General features: G+C 39.9%; 1 protein-coding gene across 2 annotated transcripts in view; it reads left to right on the top strand.

Annotated features, from left to right (window-relative positions):
• Positions 1-24,207, top strand: part of tafa5a (TAFA chemokine like family member 5a) — a 231,809-nt gene that overhangs the window by 89,315 nt on the left and 118,287 nt on the right. The window contains exon 1 of one of the 2 annotated variants that reach the window (XM_072455039.1): positions 17,431-17,602. The exons of the other annotated variant lie outside the window; for it this stretch is intronic. Coding sequence (XP_072311140.1) covers positions 17,512-17,602 — 91 coding nt within the window. The 5' untranslated portion in view covers positions 17,431-17,511. Of the gene's footprint in view, positions 1-17,430; positions 17,603-24,207 lie in introns of those variants that run through there. 2 annotated transcript variants of the gene reach the window in all.

Below are 24,207 nucleotides of genomic sequence, written 5' to 3'. Positions count from 1 at the left end.
TTGAAAATTCTCTATAGTCTGTTGATATGAAAGAATCGTTTTCACTGCTTCACTCTTATTTATTTATTTATCTACGTGCATGTAGTTGTTATTGTTGTTTTAATGCCAAATAATTAGAGTTTAGGCCTAGCACAAAGTGAAAAATTGGTTATGTTAGGTTATTTTTAGGTCTTGTTTGTGTCCATCAGCACACAAAAACTTACTTAAGAAATAAGCATACAACAGAAAGAGAAACTACTGTTAAGAAGCGGCAGTCATGTAATACACTTCCTCTGTGGTCGGGCCGCCTCCTTGTGTTGTTAAAAATGATGGTCCACACGGCGTGCATATGGCCGGGCTGCGCTGGGAGCATTTTAACAGGAGTAAATGCGTCGGGCACAGTGTCAGGGCCAGGTGCAAAGAGATGGCAACATGGTAAATAGTGGCAAATGCTTACTGCGGTAAATGGGGACATTTAAATCATGCACCAGGATTTTGAGTCCAGGCATTTACTTTGAGCGGACTTATGCTGAATAAGAAGGCAGCATTAGTAAAACGTACTTTTTAACAGCTAAAAATACAATGGTCAATGGCTGTCTCACTTTTTAAACTATAGGACGCTTTACATTTGGGTTATTGTATCCAACAAAGCTAGTTCACTCTTTGTTAGTTTGTGTATGATCCTGCACATACTCAAACATGAGTCAGTAAAGTGCTGTAGAGCTGCAACAGAAGTGTTCAGCACCTCTGAGTGTGGATAGCAAGAATAATGACACGAGTGAAGAGCTTTGAGAGGCTCCATGAACCTGTGAAGTGCATTACATGTGTCACACATGACTGTTATTTGTTTCATTTGACGGTTTTGGATGAAGAAAGATTCAGTAGAGTTCAGCGTGGTTCAGTAGTGTTCAGTGTGGTTCAGTAGTGTTCAGTGTGGTTCAGTAGTGTTCAGTGTGGTTCAGTAGTGTTCAGTAGTGTTCAGTGTGGTTCAGTAGTGTTCAGTGTGGTTCAGTAGTGTTCAGTGTGGTTCAGTAGTGTTCAGTGTGGTTCAGTAGTGTTCAGTGTGGTTCAGTAGTGTTCAGTAGTGTTCAGTGTGGTTCAGTAGTGTTCAGTGTGGTTCAGTAGTGTTCAGTGTGGTTCAGTAGTGTTCAGTGTTGTTCAGTAGTGTTCAGTGTGGTTCAGTAGTGTTCAGTGTGGTTCAGTAGTGTTCAGTGTGGTTCAGTGTGGGTCAGCAGTGTTCAGTGTGGTTCACTAGTGTTCAGTAGTGTTCAGTGTGGTTCAGTGTGGTTCAGTAGTGTTCAGTGTGGTTCAGTAGTGTTCAGTAGTGTTCAGTGTGGTTCAATAGTGTTCAGTGTTGTTCAGTAGTGTTCAGTGTGGTTCAGTAGTGTTCAGTGTGGTTCAGTAGTGTTCAGTGTGGTTCAGTGTGGGTCAGCAGTGTTCAGTGTGGTTCACTAGTGTTCAGTAGTGTTCAGTGTGGTTCAGTGTGGTTCAGTAGTGTTCAGTGTGGTTCAGTAGTGTTCAGTAGTGTTCAGTGTGGTTCAGTAGTGTTCAGTGTGGTTCAGTAGTGTTCAGTGTGGTTCAGTAGTGTTCAGTGTGGTTCAGTGTGGGTCAGCAGTGTTCAGTGTGGTTCAGTAGTGTTCAGTAGTGTTCAGTGTGGTTCAGTGTGGTTCAGTAGTGTTCAGTGTGGTTCAGTAGTGTTCAGTAGTGTTCAGTGTGGTTCAGTGTGGTTCAGTAGTGTTCAGTGTGGTTCAGTAGTATCCAGTGTGGTTCAGTAGTGTTCAGTAGTGTTCAGTGTGGGTCAGCAGTGTTCAGTATGGTTCAGTAGTGTTCAGTGTGGTTCAGTGTGGTTCAGTAGTGTTCAGTGTGGTTCAGTAGTGTTCAGTAGTGTTCAGTAGTGTTCAGTGTGGTTCAGTAGTGTTCAGTGTGGTTCAGTAGTGTTCAGTGGTGTTCAGTGTGGTTCAGCAGTGTTCAGTAGTGTTCAGTGTGGTTCAGTAGTGTTCAGTGTGGTTCAGTGTGGTTCAGCAGTGTTCAGTGTGGTTCAGTAGTGTGCAGTGTGGTTCAGTAGTGTTCAGTAGTGTTCAGTGTGGTTCAGTGTGGTTCAGTAGTGTTCAGTGTGGTTCAGTAGTGTTCAGTAGTGTTCAGTGTGGTTCAGTAGTGTTCAGTGTGGTTCGGTAGTGTTCAGTGTGGTTCAGTAGTGTTCAGTGTGGTTAAGTAGTGTGCAGTGTGGTTCAGTAGTGTCCAGTATGGTTCATTAGTATTCAGTATGGTTCAATAGTATTCAGTAGTGTTCAGTATGGTTCAGTATGGTTCAGTAGTATTCAGCAGTATTTAGTAGTGTTCAGTGTGGTTCAGTATTGTTCAGTATGGTTCAATGTGGTTCAGTAGTGTTCAGTATGGTTCAGTAGTATTCAGTAGTGTTCAGTATTGTTCAGTAGTATTCAGTAGTGTTCAGTATGGTTCAGTAGTGTTCAGTAGTATTCAGTAGTGTTCGGTGTGGTTCAGTAGTGTTCAGTATGGTTCAGTAGTATTCAGTAGTGTTCAGTAGTGTTCAGTATGGTTTAGTGTGGTTCAGTAGTATTTAGTAGTGTTCAGTATGGTCCAGTAGTGTTCAGTATGGTTCAGTAGTATTCAGTAGTGTTCAGTATGGTTCAGTGTGGTTCAGTAGTGTTCAGTATGGTTCAGTAGTATTCAGTAGTGTTCCGTATGGTTCAGTAGTGTTCAGTATGGTTCAGTAGTGTTCAGTAGTATTCAGTAGTGTTCGCTGTGGTTCAGTAGTGTTCAGTATGGTTCAGTAGTATTCAGTAGTGTTCAGTATGGTTCAGTAGTGTTCAGTAGTGTTAAGTATGGTTTAGTGTGGTTCATTAGTATTCAGTAGTGTTCAGTATGGTTCAGTAGTGTTCAGTGTGGTTCAGTAGTGTTCAGTGTGGTTCAGTAGTGTTCAGTAGTGTTCAGTGTGGTTCAGTAGTTTTCAGTAGTGTTCAATAGTGTTCAGTGTGGTTCAGTAGTGTGCAGTGTGGTTCAGTAGTGTTCAGTGTTGTTCAGTAGTGTTCAGTATGGTTCAGTAGTATTCAGTATTGTTCAGCAGTATTCAGTAGTGTTCAGTGTGGTTCAGTAGTATTCAGCATTGTTCAGTATGGTTCAGTGTGGTTCAGTAGTGTTCTGTATGGTCCAGTAGTATTCAGTTTTGTTCAGTATGGTTCAGTAGTATTCAGCAGTATACAGTAGTGTTCAGTGTGGTTCAGTAGTATTCAGCATTGTTTAGTATGGTTCAGTGTGGTTCAGTAGTGTTCTGTATGGTCCAGTAGTATTCAGTTTTGTTCAGTATGGTTCAGTAGTATTCAGTAGTGTTCAGTAGTGTTCAGTAGTAGTCAGTAGTGTTCGGTGTGGTTCAGTACTGTTCAGTACTGTTCAGTAGAATTCAGTAGTGTTCAGTATGGTTCAGTAGTGTTCAATATGGTTTAGTGTGGTTCAATAGTATTCAGTAGTGTTTAGTTTGGTCCAGTAGTGTTCAGTATGGTTCAGTAGTATTCAGTAGTGTTCAGTATGGTTCAGTGTGGTTCAGTAGTGTTCAGAATGGTTCAGTAGTATTCAGTAGTGTTCAGTATGGTTCAGTGTGGTTCAGTAGTGTTCAGTATGGTTCAGTAGTATTCAGTAGTGTTCAGTATGGTTCAGTAGTGTTCAGTAGTATTCAGTAGTGTTCGCTGTGGTTCAGTAGTGTTCAGTATGGTTCAGTAGTATTCAGCAGTATACAGTAGTGTTCAGTGTGGTTCAGTAGTATTCAGCATTGTTTAGTATGGTTCAGTGTGGTTCAGTAGTGTTCTGTATGGTCCAGTAGTATTCAGTTTTGTTCAGTATGGTTCAGTAGTATTCAGTAGTGTTCAGTAGTGTTCAGTAGTAGTCAGTAGTGTTCGGTGTGGTTCAGTACTGTTCAGTACTGTTCAGTAGAATTCAGTAGTGTTCAGTATGGTTCAGTAGTGTTCAATATGGTTTAGTGTGGTTCAATAGTATTCAGTAGTGTTTAGTTTGGTCCAGTAGTGTTCAGTATGGTTCAGTAGTATTCAGTAGTGTTCAGTATGGTTCAGTGTGGTTCAGTAGTGTTCAGAATGGTTCAGTAGTATTCAGTAGTGTTCAGTATGGTTCAGTGTGGTTCAGTAGTGTTCAGTATGGTTCAGTAGTATTCAGTAGTGTTCAGTATGGTTCAGTAGTGTTCAGTAGTATTCAGTAGTGTTCGCTGTGGTTCAGTAGTGTTCAGTATGGTTCAGTAGTATTCAGTAGTGTTCAGTATGGTTCAGTAGTGTTCAGTAGTGTTCAGTAAGGTTTAGTGTGGTTCAGTAGTATTCAGTAGTGTTCAGTATGGTTCAGTAGTGTTCAGTGTTGTTCAGTAGTGTTCAGTCGTGTTCAGTGTGGTTCAGTAGTTTTCAGTAGTGTTCAATAGTGTTCAGTGTGGTTCAGTAGTGTGCAGTGTGGTTCAGTAGTGTTCAGTGTTGTTCAGTAGTGTTCAGTATGGTTCAGTAGTATTCAGTATTGTTCAGTATGGTTCAGTAGTGTTCAGTATGGCTCAGTAGTATTTAGCAGTATTCAGTAGTGTTCAGTGTGGTTCAGTAGTATTCAGCATTGTTCAGTATGGTTCAGTGTGGTTCAGTAGTGTTCAGTATGGTTCAGTGTGGTTCAGTAGTGTTCTGTATGGTCCAGTAGTATTCAGTTTTGTTCAGTATGGTTCAGTAGTATTCAGTAGTGTTCAGTAGTGTTCAGTAGTATTCAGTAGTGTTCGGTGTGGTTCAGTAGTGTTCAGTACTGTTCAGTAGTATTCAGTAGGGTTCAGTATGGTTCAGTAGTGTTCAGTATGATTTAGTGTGGTTCAATAGTATTCAGTAGTATTCAGTTTGGTCCAGTAGTGTTCAGTATTGTTCAATAGTATTCAGTAGTGTTCAGTATGGTTCAATGTGGTTCAGTAGTGTTCAGAATGGTTCATTAGTATTCAGTAGTGTTCAGTATGGTTCAGTAGTATTCAGTAGTGTTCAGTATGGTTCAGTAGTGTTCAGTAGTATTCAGTAGTGTTCGGTGTGGTTCAGTAGTGTTCAGTATGGTTCAGTATGGTTCAGTAGTGTTCAGTATGGTTTAGTGTGGTTCAGTAGTATTCAGTAGTGTTCGGTATGGTCCAGTAGTGTTCAGTATGGTTCAGTAGTATTCAGTAGTGTTCAGTATGGTTCAGTAGTGTTCAGTATGGTTGGTAGTGTTCAGTAGTGTTCAGTAGTGTTTAGTGTGGTTCAGTGTGGTTCAGTAGTGTTCAGTATGGTTCAGTAGTGTCCAGTATGGTTCAGTAGTATTCAGTATGGTTCAGTAGTATTCAGTAGTATGCAGTATGGTTCAGTGTGGTTCAGTAGTGTTCAGTAGTGTTCAGTGTGGTTCAGTAGTGTTCAGTGTGGTTCAGTGTGGTTCAGTGTGGTTCAGTAGTGTTCAGTGTGGTTCAGTAGTTTGGTTCAGTAGTGTTCAGTGTGGTTCAGTAGTGTTCAGTGTGGTTCAATAGTGTTCAGTGTGGTTCAATGTGGTTCAGTAGTGTTCAGTGTGGTGCAGTAGTGTTCAGTGTGGTTCAGTAGTATTCAGTAGTGTTCAGTAAGGTTCAGTGTGGTTCAGTAGTGTTCAGTATGGTTCAGTTGTAATCAGTAGTGTTCAGTATGGTTCAGTAGTATTCAGTAGTGTTCAGTATGGTTCAGTGTAGTTCAGTAGTGTTCAGTATGGTTCAGTAGTATTCAGTAGTGTTCAGTATGGTTCAGTAGTGTTCAGTATGTTTCAGTAGTGTTCAGTAGTATTCGGTGTGGTTCAGTAGTGTTCAGTATGGTTCAGTAGTATTCAGTATGGTTCAGTAGTGTTCAGTATGGTTTAGTGTGGTTCAGTAGTATTCAGTAGTGTTCAGTATGGTCCAGTAGTGTTCAGTATGGTTCAGTAGTATTCAGTAGTGTTCAGTAGTGTTTAGTCTGGTTTTGTGTGGTTCAGTAGGATTAAGTAGTGTTCAGTGTGGTTCAGTAGTGTTCAATAGTGTTCAGTGTGGTTCAGAGTAGTTCAGCAGTGTTCAGTGTGGTTCAGTAGTGTTCAATGTGATTTAGTAGTGTTCAGTAGTGTTCAGTAGTGTTCAGTGTGGTTCAGTAGTGTTCAGTAGTGTTTAGTAGTGTTCAGTGTGGTTCAGTATTGTTCAGTAATGTTCAGTGTTGTTCAGTAGTGTTCAGTGTGGTGCAGTAGTGTTCAGTGTTGTTCAGTGTGGTTCAGTAGTGTTCAGTAGTGTTCAGTGTGGTTCAGTAGTGTTCAGTATGGTTCAGTAGAGTTCAGTAGTGTTCAGTATGGTTTAGTGTGGTTCAGTAGTATTCAGTAGTGTTTAGTATGGTCCAGTAGTGTTCAGTATGGGTCAGTAGTATTCAGTAGTGTTCAGTATGGTTCAGTAGTGTTCAGTAGTGTTTAGTATGATTTTGTGTGGTTCAGTAGGATTCAGTAGTATTCAGTGTGGTTCAGTAGTGTTCAGTAGTGTTCGGTGTGGTTCAGTAGTGTGCAGTGTGGTTCAGTGGTGTTCAGTAGTGTTCAGTGTGGTTCAGTAGTGTTCGGTGTGGTTCAGTATGGTTCAGTAGCTTTCAGTGTGGTTCAGTAGTGTTCAATAGTGTTCAGTGTGGTTCAGTGTGGTTCAGTAGTGTTCAGTGTGGTTCAGTAGTGTTCAGTACTGTTCAGTAGTATTCAGTAGTGTTCAGTATGGTTCAGTAGTGTTCAGTATGATTTAGTGTGGTTCAATAGTATTCAGTAGTATTCAGTTTGGTCCAGTAGTGTTCAGTATTGTTCAATAGTATTCAGTAGTGTTCAGTATGGTTCAATGTGGTTCAGTAGTGTTCAGAATGGTTCATTAGTATTCAGTAGTGTTCAGTATGGTTCAGTAGTATTCAGTAGTGTTCAGTATGGTTCAGTAGTGTTCAGTAGTATTCAGTAGTGTTCGGTGTGGTTCAGTAGTGTTCAGTATGGTTCAGTATGGTTCAGTAGTGTTCAGTATGGTTTAGTGTGGTTCAGTAGTATTCAGTAGTGTTCGGTATGGTCCAGTAGTGTTCAGTATGGTTCAGTAGTATTCAGTAGTGTTTAGTAGTGTTCAGCGTGGTTAAGTATGGTTCAGTAATGTTCAGTGTTGTTCAGTAGTGTTCAGTGTGGTGCAGTAGTGTTCAGTGTTGTTCAGTGTGGTTCAGTAGTGTTCAGTAGTGTTCAGTGTGGTTCAGTAGTGTTCAGTATGGTTCAGTAGAGTTCAGTAGTGTTCAGTATTGTTTAGTGTGGTTCAGTAGTATTCAGTAGTGTTTAGTATGGTCCAGTAGTGTTCAGTATGGGTCAGTAGTATTCAGTAGTGTTCAGTATGGTTCAGTAGTGTTCAGTAGTGTTTAGTATGATTTTGTGTGGTTCAGTAGGATTCAGTAGTATTCAGTGTGGTTCAGTAGTGTTCAGTAGTGTTCGGTGTGGTTCAGTAGTGTGCAGTGTGGTTCAGTGGTGTTCAGTAGTGTTCAGTGTGGTTCAGTAGTGTTCGGTGTGGTTCAGTATGGTTCAGTAGCTTTCAGTGTGGTTCAGTAGTGTTCAATAGTGTTCAGTGTGGTTCAGTGTGGTTCAGTAGTGTTCAGTGTGGTTCAGTAGTGTTCAGTACTGTTCAGTAGTATTCAGTAGTGTTCAGTATGGTTCAGTAGTGTTCAGTATGATTTAGTGTGGTTCAATAGTATTCAGTAGTATTCAGTTTGGTCCAGTAGTGTTCAGTATTGTTCAATAGTATTCAGTAGTGTTCAGTATGGTTCAATGTGGTTCAGTAGTGTTCAGAATGGTTCATTAGTATTCAGTAGTGTTCAGTATGGTTCAGTAGTATTCAGTAGTGTTCAGTATGGTTCAGTAGTGTTCAGTAGTATTCAGTAGTGTTCGGTGTGGTTCAGTAGTGTTCAGTATGGTTCAGTATGGTTCAGTAGTGTTCAGTATGGTTTAGTGTGGTTCAGTAGTATTCAGTAGTGTTCGGTATGGTCCTGTAGTGCTCAGTATGGTTCAGTAGTATTCAGTAGTGTTCAGTATGGTTCAGTAGTGTTCAGTATGGTTGGTAGTGTTCAGTAGTGTTCAGTATGGTTCAGTGTGGTTCAGTAGTGTTCAGTATGGTTCAGTAGTATTCAGTAGTGTTCAGTATGGTTCAGTAGTGTTCAGTATGGTTCAGTAGTGTTCAGTAGTATTCAGTAGTGTTTGCTGTGGTTCAGTAGTGTTCAGTATGGTTCAGTAGTATTCAGTAGTGTTCAGTATGGTTCAGTAGTGTTCAGTAGTGTTAAGTATGGTTTAGTGTGGTTCATTAGTATTCAGTAGTGTTCAGTATGGTTCAGTAGTGTTCAGTGTGGTTCAGTAGTGTTCAGTGTGGTTCAGTAGTGTTCAGTAGTGTTCAGTGTGGTTCAGTAGTTTTCAGTAGTGTTCAATAGTGTTCAGTGTGGTTCAGTAGTGTGCAGTCTGGTTCAGTAGTGTTCAGTGTTGTTCAGTAGTGTTCAGTATGGTTCAGTAGTATTCAGTATTGTTCAGCAGTATTCAGTAGTGTTCAGTGTGGTTCAGTAGTATTCAGCATTGTTCAGTATGGTTCAGTGTGGTTCAGTAGTGTTCTGTATGGTCCAGTAGTATTCAGTTTTGTTCAGTATGGTTCAGTAGTATTCAGCAGTATTCAGTAGTGTTCAGTGTGGTTCAGTAGTATTCAGCATTGTTCAGTATGGTTCAGTGTGGTTCAGTAGTGTTCTGTATGGTCCAGTAGTATTCAGTTTTGTTCAGTATGGTTCAGTAGTATTCAGTAGTGTTCAGTGGTGTTCAGTAGTAGTCAGTAGTGTTCGGGCTGGTTCAGTAGTGTTCAGTACTGTTCAGTAGAATTCAGTAGTGTTCAGTATGGTTCAGTAGTGTTCAATATGGTTTAGTGTGGTTCAATAGTATTCAGTAGTGTTTAGTTTGGTCCAGTAGTGTTCAGTATGGTTCAGTAGTATTCAGTAGTGTTCAGTATGGTTCAGTGTGGTTCAGTAGTGTTCAGAATGGTTCAGTAGTATTCAGTAGTGTTCAGTATGGTTCAGTGTGGTTCAGTAGTGTTCAGTATGGTTCAGTAGTATTCAGTAGTGTTCAGTATGGTTCAGTAGTGTTCAGTAGTATTCAGTAGTGTTCGCTGTGGTTCAGTAGTGTTCAGTATGGTTCAGTAGTATTCAGTAGTGTTCAGTATGGTTCAGTAGTGTTCAGTAGTGTTCAGTATGGTTTATTGTGGTTCAGTAGTATTCAGTAGTGTTCAGTATGGTTCAGTAGTGTTCAGTGTTGTTCAGTAGTGTTCAGTCGTGTTCAGTGTGGTTCAGTAGTTTTCAGTAGTGTTCAATAGTGTTCAGTGTGGTTCAGTAGTGTGCAGTGTGGTTCAGTAGTGTTCAGTGTTGTTCAGTAGTGTTCAGTATGGTTCAGTAGTATTCAGTATTGTTCAGTATGGTTAAGTAGTGTTCAGTATGGCTCAGTAGTATTCAGCAGTATTCAGTAGTGTTCAGTGTGGTTCAGTAGTATTCAGCATTGTTCAGTATGGTTCAGTGTGGTTCAGTAGTGTTCAGTATGGTTCAGTGTGGTTCAGTAGTGTTCTGTATGGTCCAGTAGTATTCAGTTTTGTTCAGTATGGTTCAGTAGTATTCAGTAGTGTTCAGTAGTGTTCAGTAGTATTCAGTAGTGTTCGGTGTGGTTCAGTAGTGTTCAGTACTGTTCAGTAGTATTCAGTAGTGTTCAGTATGGTTCAGTAGTGTTCAGTATAATTTAGTGTGGTTCAATAGTATTCAGTAGTATTCAGTTTGGTCCAGTAGTGTTCAGTATTGTTCAATAGTATTCAGTAGTGTTCAGTATGGTTCAATGTGGTTCAGTAGTGTTCAGAATGGTTCATTAGTATTCAGTAGTGTTCAGTATGGTTCAGTAGTATTCAGTAGTGTTCAGTATGGTTCAGTAGTGTTCAGTAGTATTCAGTAGTGTTCGGTGTGGTTCAGTAGTGTTCAGTATGGTTCAGTATGGTTCAGTAGTGTTCAGTATGGTTTAGTGTGGTTCAGTAGTATTCAGTAGTGTTCGGTATGGTCCTGTAGTGCTCAGTATGGTTCAGTAGTATTCAGTAGTGTTCAGTATGGTTCAGTAGTGTTCAGTATGGTTGGTAGTGTTCAGTAGTGTTCAGTATGGTTCAGTGTGGTTCAGTAGTGTTCAGTATGGTTCAGTAGTATTCAGTAGTGTTCAGTATGGTTCAGTAGTGTTCAGTATGGTTCAGTAGTGTTCAGTAGTATTCAGTAGTGTTTGCTGTGGTTCAGTAGTGTTCAGTATGGTTCAGTAGTATTCAGTAGTGTTCAGTATGGTTCAGTAGTGTTCAGTAGTGTTAAGTATGGTTTAGTGTGGTTCATTAGTATTCAGTAGTGTTCAGTATGGTTCAGTAGTGTTCAGTGTGGTTCAGTAGTGTTCAGTGTGGTTCAGTAGTGTTCAGTAGTGTTCAGTGTGGTTCAGTAGTTTTCAGTAGTGTTCAATAGTGTTCAGTGTGGTTCAGTAGTGTGCAGTCTGGTTCAGTAGTGTTCAGTGTTGTTCAGTAGTGTTCAGTATGGTTCAGTAGTATTCAGTATTGTTCAGCAGTATTCAGTAGTGTTCAGTGTGGTTCAGTAGTATTCAGCATTGTTCAGTATGGTTCAGTGTGGTTCAGTAGTGTTCTGTATGGTCCAGTAGTATTCAGTTTTGTTCAGTATGGTTCAGTAGTATTCAGCAGTATTCAGTAGTGTTCAGTGTGGTTCAGTAGTATTCAGCATTGTTCAGTATGGTTCAGTGTGGTTCAGTAGTGTTCTGTATGGTCCAGTAGTATTCAGTTTTGTTCAGTATGGTTCAGTAGTATTCAGTAGTGTTCAGTGGTGTTCAGTAGTAGTCAGTAGTGTTCGGGCTGGTTCAGTAGTGTTCAGTACTGTTCAGTAGAATTCAGTAGTGTTCAGTATGGTTCAGTAGTGTTCAATATGGTTTAGTGTGGTTCAATAGTATTCAGTAGTGTTTAGTTTGGTCCAGTAGTGTTCAGTATGGTTCAGTAGTATTCAGTAGTGTTCAGTATGGTTCAGTGTGGTTCAGTAGTGTTCAGAATGGTTCAGTAGTATTCAGTAGTGTTCAGTATGGTTCAGTGTGGTTCAGTAGTGTTCAGTATGGTTCAGTAGTATTCAGTAGTGTTCAGTATGGTTCAGTAGTGTTCAGTAGTATTCAGTAGTGTTCGCTGTGGTTCAGTAGTGTTCAGTATGGTTCAGTAGTATTCAGTAGTGTTCAGTATGGTTCAGTAGTGTTCAGTAGTGTTCAGTATGGTTTATTGTGGTTCAGTAGTATTCAGTAGTGTTCAGTATGGTTCAGTAGTGTTCAGTGTTGTTCAGTAGTGTTCAGTCGTGTTCAGTGTGGTTCAGTAGTTTTCAGTAGTGTTCAATAGTGTTCAGTGTGGTTCAGTAGTGTGCAGTGTGGTTCAGTAGTGTTCAGTGTTGTTCAGTAGTGTTCAGTATGGTTCAGTAGTATTCAGTATTGTTCAGTATGGTTAAGTAGTGTTCAGTATGGCTCAGTAGTATTCAGCAGTATTCAGTAGTGTTCAGTGTGGTTCAGTAGTATTCAGCATTGTTCAGTATGGTTCAGTGTGGTTCAGTAGTGTTCAGTATGGTTCAGTGTGGTTCAGTAGTGTTCTGTATGGTCCAGTAGTATTCAGTTTTGTTCAGTATGGTTCAGTAGTATTCAGTAGTGTTCAGTAGTGTTCAGTAGTATTCAGTAGTGTTCGGTGTGGTTCAGTAGTGTTCAGTACTGTTCAGTAGTATTCAGTAGTGTTCAGTATGGTTCAGTAGTGTTCAGTATAATTTAGTGTGGTTCAATAGTATTCAGTAGTATTCAGTTTGGTCCAGTAGTGTTCAGTATTGTTCAATAGTATTCAGTAGTGTTCAGTATGGTTCAATGTGGTTCAGTAGTGTTCAGAATGGTTCATTAGTATTCAGTAGTGTTCAGTATGGTTCAGTAGTATTCAGTAGTGTTCAGTATGGTTCAGTAGTGTTCAGTAGTATTCAGTAGTGTTCAGTATGGTTCAGTATGGTTCAGTATGGTTCAGTATTGTTCATTATGGTTTAGTGTGGTTCAGTAGTATTCAGTAGTGTTCGGTATGGTCCAGTAGTGTTCAGTATGGTTCAGTAGTATTCAGTAGTGTTCAGTATGGTTCAGTAGTGTTCAGTATGGTTGGTAGTGTTCAGTAGTGTTCAGTAGTGTTCAGTGTGGTTCAGTAGTGTTCAGTATGGTTCAGTAGTATTCAGTAGTGTTCAGTATGGTTCAGTAGTGTTCAGTATGGTTCAGTAGTGTTCAGTAGTATTCAGTAGTGTTCGCTGTGGTTCAGTAGTGTTCAGTATGGTTCAGTAGTATTCAGTAGTGTTCAGTGTGGTTCAGCAGTGTTCAGTAGTGTTCAGTGTGGTTCAGTGTGGTTCAGTGTGGTTCAGTAGTGTTCAGTGTGGTGCAGTAGTGTTCAGTGTGGTTCAGTAGTGTTCAGTGTGGTTCAGTAGTGTTCAGTATGGTTCAGTAGTATTCAGTAGTGTTCAGTGTGGTTCAGTAGTGTTCGGTGTGGTTCAGTAGTTTTCAGTGTGGTTCAGTAGGGTTCAGTAGTTCTCAGTAGTGCTCAGTAGTGCTCAGTAGTGTTCAGTGTGGTTCAGTATGGTTTAGTAGGGTTCAGTAGTGTTCAGTAATGCCCAGTAGTCCTCAGTAGTGTTCAGTTTGGTTCAGTAGTTTTCGGTATGGTTCAGTAGTGTTCAGTATGGTTCAGTAGTATTCAGTAGTGTTCACTGTGGTTCAGTAGTGTTCGGTGTGGTTCAGTAGTGTTCAGTGTGGTTCAGTAGGATTCAGTAGTGCCCAGTAGTGTTCAGTAGTGTTCAGTGTGGTTCAGTAGGGTTCAGTAGGATTCAGTAGTGTTCAGTAGTGTTCAGTAGTGCTCAGTAGTGTTCAGTAGTGTTTAGTGTGGTTCAGTAGTGTTCAGTGTGGTTCAGTAGGGTTCAGTAGTGCTCAGTAGTGCTCAGTAGTGTTCAGTGTGGTTCAGTAGGGTTCAGAAGTGTTCAGTAGTGCTCAGTAGTGCTCAGTAGTGTTCAGTGTGGTTCAGTAGCGTTAAGTATGGTTCAGTAGTATTCAGTAGTGTTCAGTGTGGTTCAGTAGTGTTCAGTGTGGTTCAGTGTGGTTCAGTAGGGTTCAGTAGTGCTCAGCAGTGTACAGTAGTGTTCAGTAGGGTTCAGTAGTGTTCAGTAGTGCTCAGTAGTGTTCAATAGTGTTCAGTGTGGTTCAGTAGTGTACAGTGTGGTTCAGTAGTGTTCAGTGTTGTTCAGTAGTGTTCAGTGTGTTTCAGTAGGGTTCAGTAGTGCTCAGTAGTGCTCAGTAGTGTTCAGTAGTGTTCAGTGTGGTTCCAGCAGAACAATGTGGTGTCGTTGTAGCAGTTTGAATGCATTAACATTTAGATGTGACTCATATTCAGATGAGGGACCCAAAAACATACTGTGTACTCAAATGTCATTACACAATACTTACTGCCACGGCTTTGTGCAACAATCCATGGAATTAATGCAGTTTTTTTATATTTCCACAGCGGCGCCGTGGGTTCGATTCTGATCCTTGACCATTTACCGAATGTCCATACCATCTCTCTCTCCCATTTTCATGCAACATCCGTTCTGTCCAATAAAGCCTTTGGGACGGAAAAACACACACATGACACGAGATACACAAGAACTGTGCTTTTAATGAGACTATTAAAGATACTTACTGTTTCCAAAGACTTGATTTGTGTTGGATTAAGTCATTTTAATTGCCTTTCTCGCCAGATCCATACAGGAGTGGAGACAATTAGAGATGTCAATAAAGGCCACTAATTGTACAAATCTACAGAGTGGCATGTGGACATCTGCTCATAAATCCACAGCTTATAAAACAGGCAACACACTTAGTAGCTAATTAGTGTCTGTAGCTGCAGGGGCCAAACTCAGCTACACCCCATGACAGCTTGACTCGCATTGTCACTTATAATGTCATTGTTTCAAAAGTGATCAGGAAGATTATACTGATCAAGTTCATATCTTTCTGTGTATCTCTCTAAAACTTTGTCAGTTTTAAAACAAGCATTTTAAGTCCTGACGTCAGCGGGTCTGAAGAAATGGTGAATGGGATCCAGGCTTGACGCCCAGACCAACTTCCTGTTTGGAACGCGGCAGCTTTGCTACTTCCACTTACCGTATTTTCCGGACTATAAGTCGCACCGGAGTATAAGTTGCACCAGCCAAAAAATGCATAATAGAGAAGAAAAAAACATATATAAGTTGCACTGGAGTATGAAATGCGGTTGCAAGTGTGAAAATAACAAACAATATCACACATAAGTCGCTCCGGAGTGTAAGTATAAGTATATAAGTATAAATATAAGTATAAGTCACACTCCGGCAAAAACTATGAAAAAAGGTGCAACTTATAGTCCAGAAAATATGGTATATAAAGTCTATGGGCGAGACACTACAGACAAAACTCTTACTTCCTGTTTGTCACTTTGCTCTCTCAGCATACAAACTCTCACCTTGAAACAACAACATTATTCAATCTGCACCTATTTGTTTTAACTTAATTTAATGAACTACCGCTAATCGTTACAACGAAAAAACGTTTTCTGGTGGTCTTGGTCTGCAGTTGTTGGTATGGCGATTTAAACATGGTCCAATCCAAGAACAATGCGAATACCGTATTTTCCGGACTATAAGTTGCACCTTTTTTCATACTTATACTCTGGAGCGACTTATATGTGATATTATTTGTTATTTTCACACTTTCAACCGCATTTCATACTCCAGTGCAACTTATATATGTTTTTTTCTTCTCTATTATGCATTTTTTGGCTGGTGCAACTTATACTCCGGTGCGACTTATAGTCCGGAAAATACGGTAATTTAGTGGATCGCTTAAATGTTGAGGCTGGTTTAGGGGCGTAATATCTCTGCGCCACATGACGACATAAAAAAATGCTTGTTTCGCTCCCCACCCGGGCACACATAGCTTATTTTCTGAATAAATATTAGAATTAACACGCCTCTTTATGCAAATAAACCGTACATGAAACAATGGCAGTGTTGGCCGTCAGCAGGGGGGATTATGAAACCTACTGTTCAGCTGCTCAACATCATCATCGCTCAAAACATATCTTCCACGATATCACACCGAGAAAGGCAGTGGCGGCTTTTGAAGAATTTGTTACGGCATTAATTCTTTATGTTGACGGTGAAATGATGAAATTCTGGAATGCATGTGTAATAGAATCTGAATATTCTCACAAAATTGGCCGGGAGCTTGGCCACCCACAACCTAAAGCTTGTTTCAATATCCAGGAGGCTCGGCTAATACAGCAGCACTGCCTTTCTCCACACACCCTATTAAAATTCATAAAATGGTCTTGCTAAACCAGTCACGCTCTGCCTCGTGATAAACGGCTGTATAATTTTTGGCTTTGAAAGCACAATTAGGGTTATTATTGAGCGTAATGTTTGTTGAGCTTTTGTCTTGGCGCCGTATGATGTCCACCTATTCACATCGCACACTGTTGTTTTTGCTACGGTGGGAAAATCCTATAATAGATAGCAATCTATTTTGTGACGTGGTATTAAGAGTTGTTGCTAGGGTCGAGAGCGGTCAGGCATTAAAACAGTTTTCAATCTCAAAGTCCTTTATTTTACATGGACAAAGATGGAAACATTCAATTTAATATGTTTTTTTTTCTGTTGATGGAGATTTATTTTTGTTTTGTTTTTTCTTGCAAAATATTTGATAGTGTGCACAAGAATTAGGACATTTGTGAGTAAACTCCAGTTAAACCGTGGACCATATGGAGCGCTGTTCCCATGGCAGCATGCTGAAAACTCCTTAAGTGTTCCTGCATATGTATACTGTTTACTTGCCCTTTTGGAGCTGTCACTTGACAAATTATTATAGAAAAAAAACAAAAGCACTGCCTAGCATCGTTCCCATTAATGGATTCCAGGTACATCATTGAGCTTAAGTGCAATAATTAAGTAGCATAATGTTTGCTGGCCTTTGTTATGTTCTGTGCTGAAATGCATTGACCTTACTTGGGGTAAATACACTATGTTTATTTGTTATAGTTTAACATTTTCCCTTTGGACATAATTTGGGGGAGATAGTAAAGTATTTAGTAATAGCCTTATGCAATAAAAAGAAACAGCATATTGTTTACACAGTTCTCATGGTTTAATTTAGGCCAACATAAATAACTGTTATTCTGCTTATTGCACATTCATCATCTAGATCTGATTTGCTTTTTCTAACCTACATGTGCCCGAAAAACCTGCATGAATATGACCAGCCATAAGCATCATTTCCTATCCTTTCATTACAACATTTTCAGCTTTTTGCGTTTTTGAAGTATATTCTGTTTTTTCCTCCTATTATATTATATATATATATATATATATATATAATATATATATATATATATATATATATATATATATATATATATATATATATATATATATATATATATAATATAATTATAATATATATATATATATATATATATATATTATCCATCCTCCTTTCCCGTTTGTCATACAGCCAAACCGGCTTGACAACTTTACATCAAACAGAAACGCGAAAACGGGTGGCTTTTGAACGCGATTTGGAACTGTTGGATGAGAGTATAAAGACACAGAGAAGAAGAAGAAGAACAGAGGGGAAGGAGAGAAACGCCATCGGAGAGAGCGCGAGAGAGTGAGCGAGCGACGTGGCGCAAGACAGAGGGAGAGAGGAAGGGAGAGAGAGGGAGAGAGGGGGATTCGGAGAGGAGACTGGTCTGGCACTGCGCTCTCCGCCTGTGCCTCTCCAGCAGCAGCAGCAGCATCAGCACCAGCGGCGGCGGGAGAAGCGCGCGACGTGCGTAACATGCAGTGGAGACCGGCGATCATCGTCTGCCGCGCGCCGCATCGTGGACCGCCGTGTGCGCACTCGCAGCTTTTACGCGCGCCTCTGTCCGGACAAGAGGGCAAGAGACGAGCCGACATCTAGGGGGTGAAAAGGAGAAAAATAATAGAAAAGAAGAAGAAGAAGAAGAAGAAGAAGAAGAAGCAGAAGAAGAAGAAGAAGAAGAAGCAGAAGAAGAAGAAGAAGAAGAAGAAGAAGAAGAAGAAGAAGAAGAAGAAAAAGAAGAAGACGCGATGACAAGCTTTGAGCCGGTGATTGGGGGTTAATCGCCCCGCCGCTCTTGGAAACACTTTGACGCACCGAGGAGCGGCAGAAGCGCGCGCGCTCGCTCCTCCGTTACATTGGACTATCAAGTTGGATTTGCCATAACGAGGATAACCAGTGATTTTGAGCGTCAGTATGAGTCAGTTCGTGTGCGTGAGCTGAGTCGGAGAGCGTTCCCCCGCGCCCGCCGCCCGCCGCCGCCGCACGCCCGCCTCACGCGCTCGCTCGCCCCGCGGTACAAAGCGCCCAGCAAACGCCACGATGCAGCTGCTCCGAGTTGCGTGGGCACTGACCGGAGCGGCGATCTGCTGCTTCCTCATCCTACTCCTCCACTCCCGCCTCCTCAAAGAAGGTAACCAGTTGGTCTTTCCGGTGTCCAGCATTTGATATCTCACATAGTTATGAGCAAATCCAGTTCAAAGTCTACAATGACGATTTATTTACACACATTTCCAGTCTGAGGCACTTTCCCCCCTGTGTATTAGACTCATTGTATGATTTCTCTGATCAAGTTCCAATGCAGCAAGTTTGATTGTACAGAAATCTGATTTGTTGTTTTCAATAGATGGCACTAGAGTCTTGCTTTAGGGTAACATTGAGGTCAAGCATGTATTCATCCTTTTGCCATCTCTTGGGTATATTCTGGTGTTCGTGTTTAATGGTCTGACTATTTTCTTTACACTAGGATGGTTCTTATTATTGCTTGGCATTTGGTAGTGGATGGGAAATGTATGTTGTCTAAAGATGCTGCTTCAGACCAATTGCAGAGAATATACATTTGATGATGTTTAATGTATGGTGTTGTGGAAAGCCACTGTGCTGTGGATATGAGTAACTCTGGTCCATTCAAGATCGTATCAGGAGATTGTGAGCAATGTTGACATTTTTAGGCTGAATGTGCTTGCGTTTCACTAAGCTTTTCACTTATTTAAATGCAAATAGGTGTTGTGTGTTAGTGTTTTAACAGAACTGACTTATAACAACAGAGCCTAGTGACCATGACTTAGCAGTCAAGTTAATGTGAGTCGATGCTATTATCACTGCACACATTTGTGAGCTAAGATTATGGCTCAGATTAATTAGAAGTAACCAATTTAAAGCTTGGTAAAATGTGTTGTTATTGGTATTAGATGAAATAAAAAAAAAACATAACATTTTTTCAAGCTTTGAAGGCATGTTTCAGTGAGTTATCTTATTTCTGTGTGTTATCTTATTTCAGTGTGTTATCTTAATTGATTAACAATTTGAAGGCACTTGGGGATTTTGCAACAGACCAATGAGCAGCCACGCCAACGGAACTAATGTTGTAATTTGAACTAATATTGTCATTTGAACTATTACTGTAATATCCAACGCTAATCTCGTTTCCTCGGAAACCAGTGTCCTCACAAACATTTTTTAATCACATCTAATTCGGGCTTAGAGTGTAGATAATACATTAGCTAAAATGTCAGTAATTAACTGCAGCATTATGGTACACATTTTGAGAAAATATGGATAAGGAAAACATAAATCTGAATATGGCAAAGAAATTAGAGCAAACTTTTGACAAAATGGGTTCTCATAGCACCTGCAGTAACTGTCAGTGCTTAAAGAATAGCCATGTCTCCAGTCACGTACCCAAGCATTAATCCCACCTACAACAGTGGCTAATAAATACTAATGGTACGTGTCTGTTGGGAGGTCTTCACGCCGGGGTTGAGTACACTTACTGCTCAAACTCCTAATGAAAGTCAAATGGTGTCACCCAGGGATTCACTGTTGCGCCGCGTGATCCGGCCACAAAAAGAAACAGCACTTTGTACATGTCCGTGGCCCGAGGCGAGCAGGCTCCACTCAGGGATCACCGTGCCTGTCTTTGTGCTGCTCTTACAGGCTTGCAATGGTCCACCATCCTCCGCCTGCTCCTGGGTACGGATGCTAATATTCAGGTCAAGCAATGGCAAACAGTGGCTCCGCATTCAAGTCAGTTTGGGACAGTTATATAGGCCGAACAAAAAATTAAAACAAAATAAAATGAATATGATTAAAAGTATTAAAGAAAGTAGGAAAAATAGCCAAAAATGTGTATTAGTTCAAATAGAGCGGGGAAATATGGTGCTAAAAATCAAATCACGATCTCATTCCTCATTCTGCCATTTTGGTAAAATCGACAGTGAGTTTCTCTTAAATTTGCAAAATGTGTCTCTAAATGTCTTGGTTCAAGTTCAAGTTTATTGCACAAAATGTGTCTGGGCTATAAAATTGACCCCAAAAGCACAGAAAGATTACTCTTTACTCGACGGTTCTGTCTCTTTTTAAGATATTATATAAAACAGTTTATGAACAATTATGAACAAATGCTTCATTGTGATTTGGACCCAAGAAAATCATGATATATATAATTTTTTGTGCATATCGTCCAGTCGTACGTTAAAAAGACTTAGAGGCTCATTTAATTATGTGTCTAAATTAGCCAAAACATCGAATAAACAATTTTGCGGATTTGCGGTGTATGTTTTAATAGTAAGATTCTGTTCAAAGTTCACATTTTAAATGCCACAAAAAGAAACATAAACTGACCAACAATTACATAATCACAAACAATCATGTATTTAAGATCTAAACTACAGGGTTAGAAGTTGTTTTATTTAAAAAGCAGAATTGTGTTCTCGTTTCTGGAGGAAATTGCAGCATTGTTGATTTGCAAATTGGGTCAATTCACATTACAATTTCGATTAATTACCGCCCTAGTCTAAATTTAAACTTTTTTATGCAGAATTGGATAATCAGCACATCCATCTTCTTAAAAGAAAGAATAATACTTTGCTTTATAGTGGCATATGTATAGTTTATGTATAGTTGTAGTAGTCGAGGTTAAACATTTTGCATTCTGTCCGTGGCCAGAAGGACAACTGCGAGGCTAAAGCACTAAAGACGAAAAGAAAACAGAAGTAAAAGATGACGAATATTTACAATAAAGTCCGTTTTGAATTGCAAGTACTATTTGTCCTCAAGCTTGTTCGTTGGCGTTTTAATTTACCACAGATGCAAGCTCTTTTTTCCCCCCACAAAGGTCACTAAAAGGACTGTTTTGAAAATGCGCCGACAGCGAGTGGTCGAATTCGGGCGATCAGCATGTTGTTGAGCCTGTTGACTGGCAAGGCAATATTTTTGACCTTTGTCGCTGGCTTTGTTTGTCCGTATCATGTTGTGCTTTTAGGTGCCGTTCTCCTAAGCGCGCATTTTCTGCCCTCAAATGGCTTTCGACATTGTGCCGGGATACGACGCACTGCGCGGTGGCACGGGAAGAAGAAGGCGCTTTTCGAGTTCATTACGGTTTATAAGGTCCCCATTGAAATCTACTGCGGAGAGAAGGAGGAGCACAAAGGAGTGTCGAGAATATACGCTCACTTCAGGCTACGAAACTGGCCAAGGTCAACGGCGGCTGTGAGGGCTAATAATACGTACTGATAAAATGGATTCAAAGGAGGACTGCATTAGTGGCTGTCGTTTGGGAGATGAGGAAAATGAAAGGAGTCTTAAAAAAGAACAGACCCATTTTGTCGCGTGTATAGGCAGAAGAAATGCGTGTTTTATGGGCAATGTTTTATGTAAGGGTACGTTAAACAGAATAGCACGTCAAAGTTAGTCGGTATAAAAGCAGATTAAACACGGTGAACGTGGTTTTAAGTTTAAAAAACATTAAAAAGCTACATTTTAAACGGTTTGCAGTGGTCTGAATGTATTTCCCAGTTATCACATCCTGAGCATAATTAACTATTTACCGTGGAAGTGTGCTTTTCTTTTTCACTGCATCTTATCTGACTTATCTTTTACCAAGTATTTACTGTCCATGAGCGTAAGAGTGATGAAAAATGTGTTAAGTGCCATAATTTATGGTTAAAACGCAATAGTGCCCATAGAGAGAGCGACAAAAATGAAAATATCATCATGTTTTTTGGACTATTCAGATAATGATAGTCAGACGATATTATGTCAGTTCAAAAGAGATGTGTTAAAACATGTTTTTAAACGTATTAATTGAGATTTAATTATCATGTTTTTGGACTATTCAGATAAATATAGTCAGGCAATATTATGTCAGTTCGAAAGAGATGTGTTAAAACATGTTTTTAAACGTATTAATTGAGATTTAATTATAAGACAAATGTGAAATTAGATTAATCACAAAACTACATAAATATCTACCCTTATTTGAACGTTTACAAGACATCTTTCTTTCATTTTTATTTTCAGTCAGATCTTTTTTGCACAAATGATATAGTCGATATTCAACATCTGCATATCTTCAAAACAAAATTCACAATATTATCTAAATGTCAATTTAATCTCCACCCTGGATCCCACAAACATTAAATCAGTCCTGTGATTATGAATTAGCTTTGTGCAACAACAGATACAGTCCCAAGACAATTTCATGCCACACTTACTCATTCTTTTCTATATTGACTTTTCCCCTTTATTGAAATGTAATATCCAGTTAAAGAAATTAAAGACACATAATCTTCAATATGTAACTGCACATACTCCACATACTACATACTTGGCCGGGCCACACTTCTTGACGTCTTCTTGGCCTGCTCCCTGTCACAGCACATCGATCGGCCTCATGTGTTTCTTCATGCACGCTGTGAGTGACATCGGAATGGGATTATCGACTGGAAATGGCCAACGTGTGAGCGACTGTGGCACATACTGATTTTAGTAATAAGACAGCTGACAAACCCCCCCAAACTGTCACCCGTCTGCGGCCCCCAGATTGCCCACGCGGGTTATTTTCGGGTTGAGTTGTAGAACACCTCATCGCGTCAGCCCCAAAATTGCCTAATATGACACAGGAAGATACTTTGCAGGGAAATGAATGGCCTGGAATGGGATTGGAAACGTATTAAAACATTATGCATGGCCAATGTGGATGAATTTTGTGGCGTACATTTCTCACACTGTCCACTTCAATAATTCAAGCAGTGGAGCAGATCCCATTTTGCTCGTAGTGCGGCGAGTTATTTGTCACATGGCAATAGAGAGGCTGACAGGTTCAGGGACCCGCTCCTGGCATGGGAATTCACCGCTAAATTCAAGGCAATATTAGAAATAAATAGCGATGAGAAATGGAGGCTGCATATAGAGATTTAAATGTGTTAGTGCTACTTTCGCCTCAAAAATATGACTTTAAGAATACAGAGGTGCGGTTTCATTTTACGCTGGGCTGCTTCAAACTTCAGATTGTAATAAAATCCACTTTTTATTTAGGAAAATGTCTGTTGTGCAACCAATTTAGGATTTTTGTTGGATTATACAGTAAGGGTGGGCAATATTAATCCTGACAGTGATTGACCAGATGATATTATATCAATCAACAGAAATGTGTTATAACAAGTCTTTTTAAATGTATCAGTTGAGGTAAATTTAAAAATTAAGTGCTAAAGCGTAGGAATATCACCATATACCCTTATTTTTAAGCTGCTCTGTTTCTAGCATTTTCTAGCATGACAGTTTATATTCAAGTTATTTGAAACAGCATTAACAAAATTATCAAAATGTTGACAATATTACCCACCTTTATTAGACAAGTAGTATTATTTAGCACGACTTGACACCACATTTAATGACGTATATGCTGTTGTTTCTACATAGTCGAGTCAAACTGCTTTTAACTTCCTCAAACTCGAACCAGGCAGCATACCAGGCGATACTGGCACTTGAAAATGATTAATCATAGATGAAACTTTGCTGCTCCGCGTCTCACCTTTGAGCCTCCGTCGTGAAAAGGCCATCAAACAGGATTATTGACCATGTGCTGGAGCCACATGCAGGGAGTTACATAAAGCTCACACATAGGGGTCCATTCAGTTACCGCAGACAGAGGCCCGGCGCTGGTAACCCTGCTTACTTTTATGATATGGATTACAATTGCATTCTGCTCGGTGACACTACTGTGAGCCGCAGGCAGATTTAGGTCAAACAGTGACAAATGCTTTACATGTTCAGGCAGAGAGAAGAAAGGGAAACCCGACTCATCTTAAGCCATGCATTAGGAGCAGAAAGGCTCTCAAGTCTGTGGTCTCCCTCATCCCCTGCTGCTTTTTGGAATATTATGAAGGCTTATTTTGGCTGCTATGATAGAAGTCTGGTCATTGTAAGACTTTAATTATAAGCTCACTTCCGCAACCCTTCAAAAGTTTGCTCTAGTTTCTGAAGATAAAATAATGACACAATCATCCATCATTCAAATGTCAAGTAAAAATATAAAATCAACCATGCTTTGTCTAATTTTAGCCATCTTTTGTATAATTGAAGCCCCTGTAGGTTGATGTGTAAAATGTAAAAAATGTAATATCGCAATTCTCAATTATCACAAATGTTTTGGAGAAAAAATACAATATTGAGCATTTTGACTATAATTTCAGCTATTGAAAATTACAGCAAAAAGAGACACATATCTCCCACATAGTTTACTTGTGCACTGGACTGAAAAAAGTGTTGTTGTTTTTTTGTCCTTTTTATTGAAGCATTTAAAACCTTTAGCATGTGTTTTGTTGTCAATTGTTAATGCATTTAACAGACTGTAGTGGGTTAATAATGATAATGAAAATGTGCTATGTGCTGTGTCTATTTTATTGTCATTCAGAGACCTACTGTGACCAGCTACTAGTGATTTTACTTAATTATTCCCCCAAAACTGCCAGTCATTGTCTCTCTTCGAACATGTTTAAGAGAGGCTTCCCAACAAAGCATTGACATAACACTTTTGTAAGGTGAGCTTTTGCTTTAAGAGCTCCTCTGGAACCATGTCTAATCAGGTCACCTTTAAAAAAAGAAAGAAAAGTCCCTCCACTCAAACCCGGGTCGCAGAGAGAGAATGCCCTGCTGCTCTATCACTGCAGTGTGACGCCCTCAGCTCCAACCTTCACACACCTGACCTACTGCGTCCTCAGAAAATCATTACCATTC

The sequence above is a fragment of the Eucyclogobius newberryi genome, unplaced genomic scaffold, assembly GCF_026437365.1.
Source record: "Eucyclogobius newberryi isolate DKJ021-1_F unplaced genomic scaffold, fEucNew1.0.hap1 SCAF_2, whole genome shotgun sequence".
NCBI lineage: Eukaryota > Metazoa > Chordata > Actinopteri > Gobiiformes > Gobiidae > Eucyclogobius > Eucyclogobius newberryi.
Note: the sequence above shows the minus strand (reverse complement) of the source record. Positions and strands in the feature narration are given on the sequence as shown.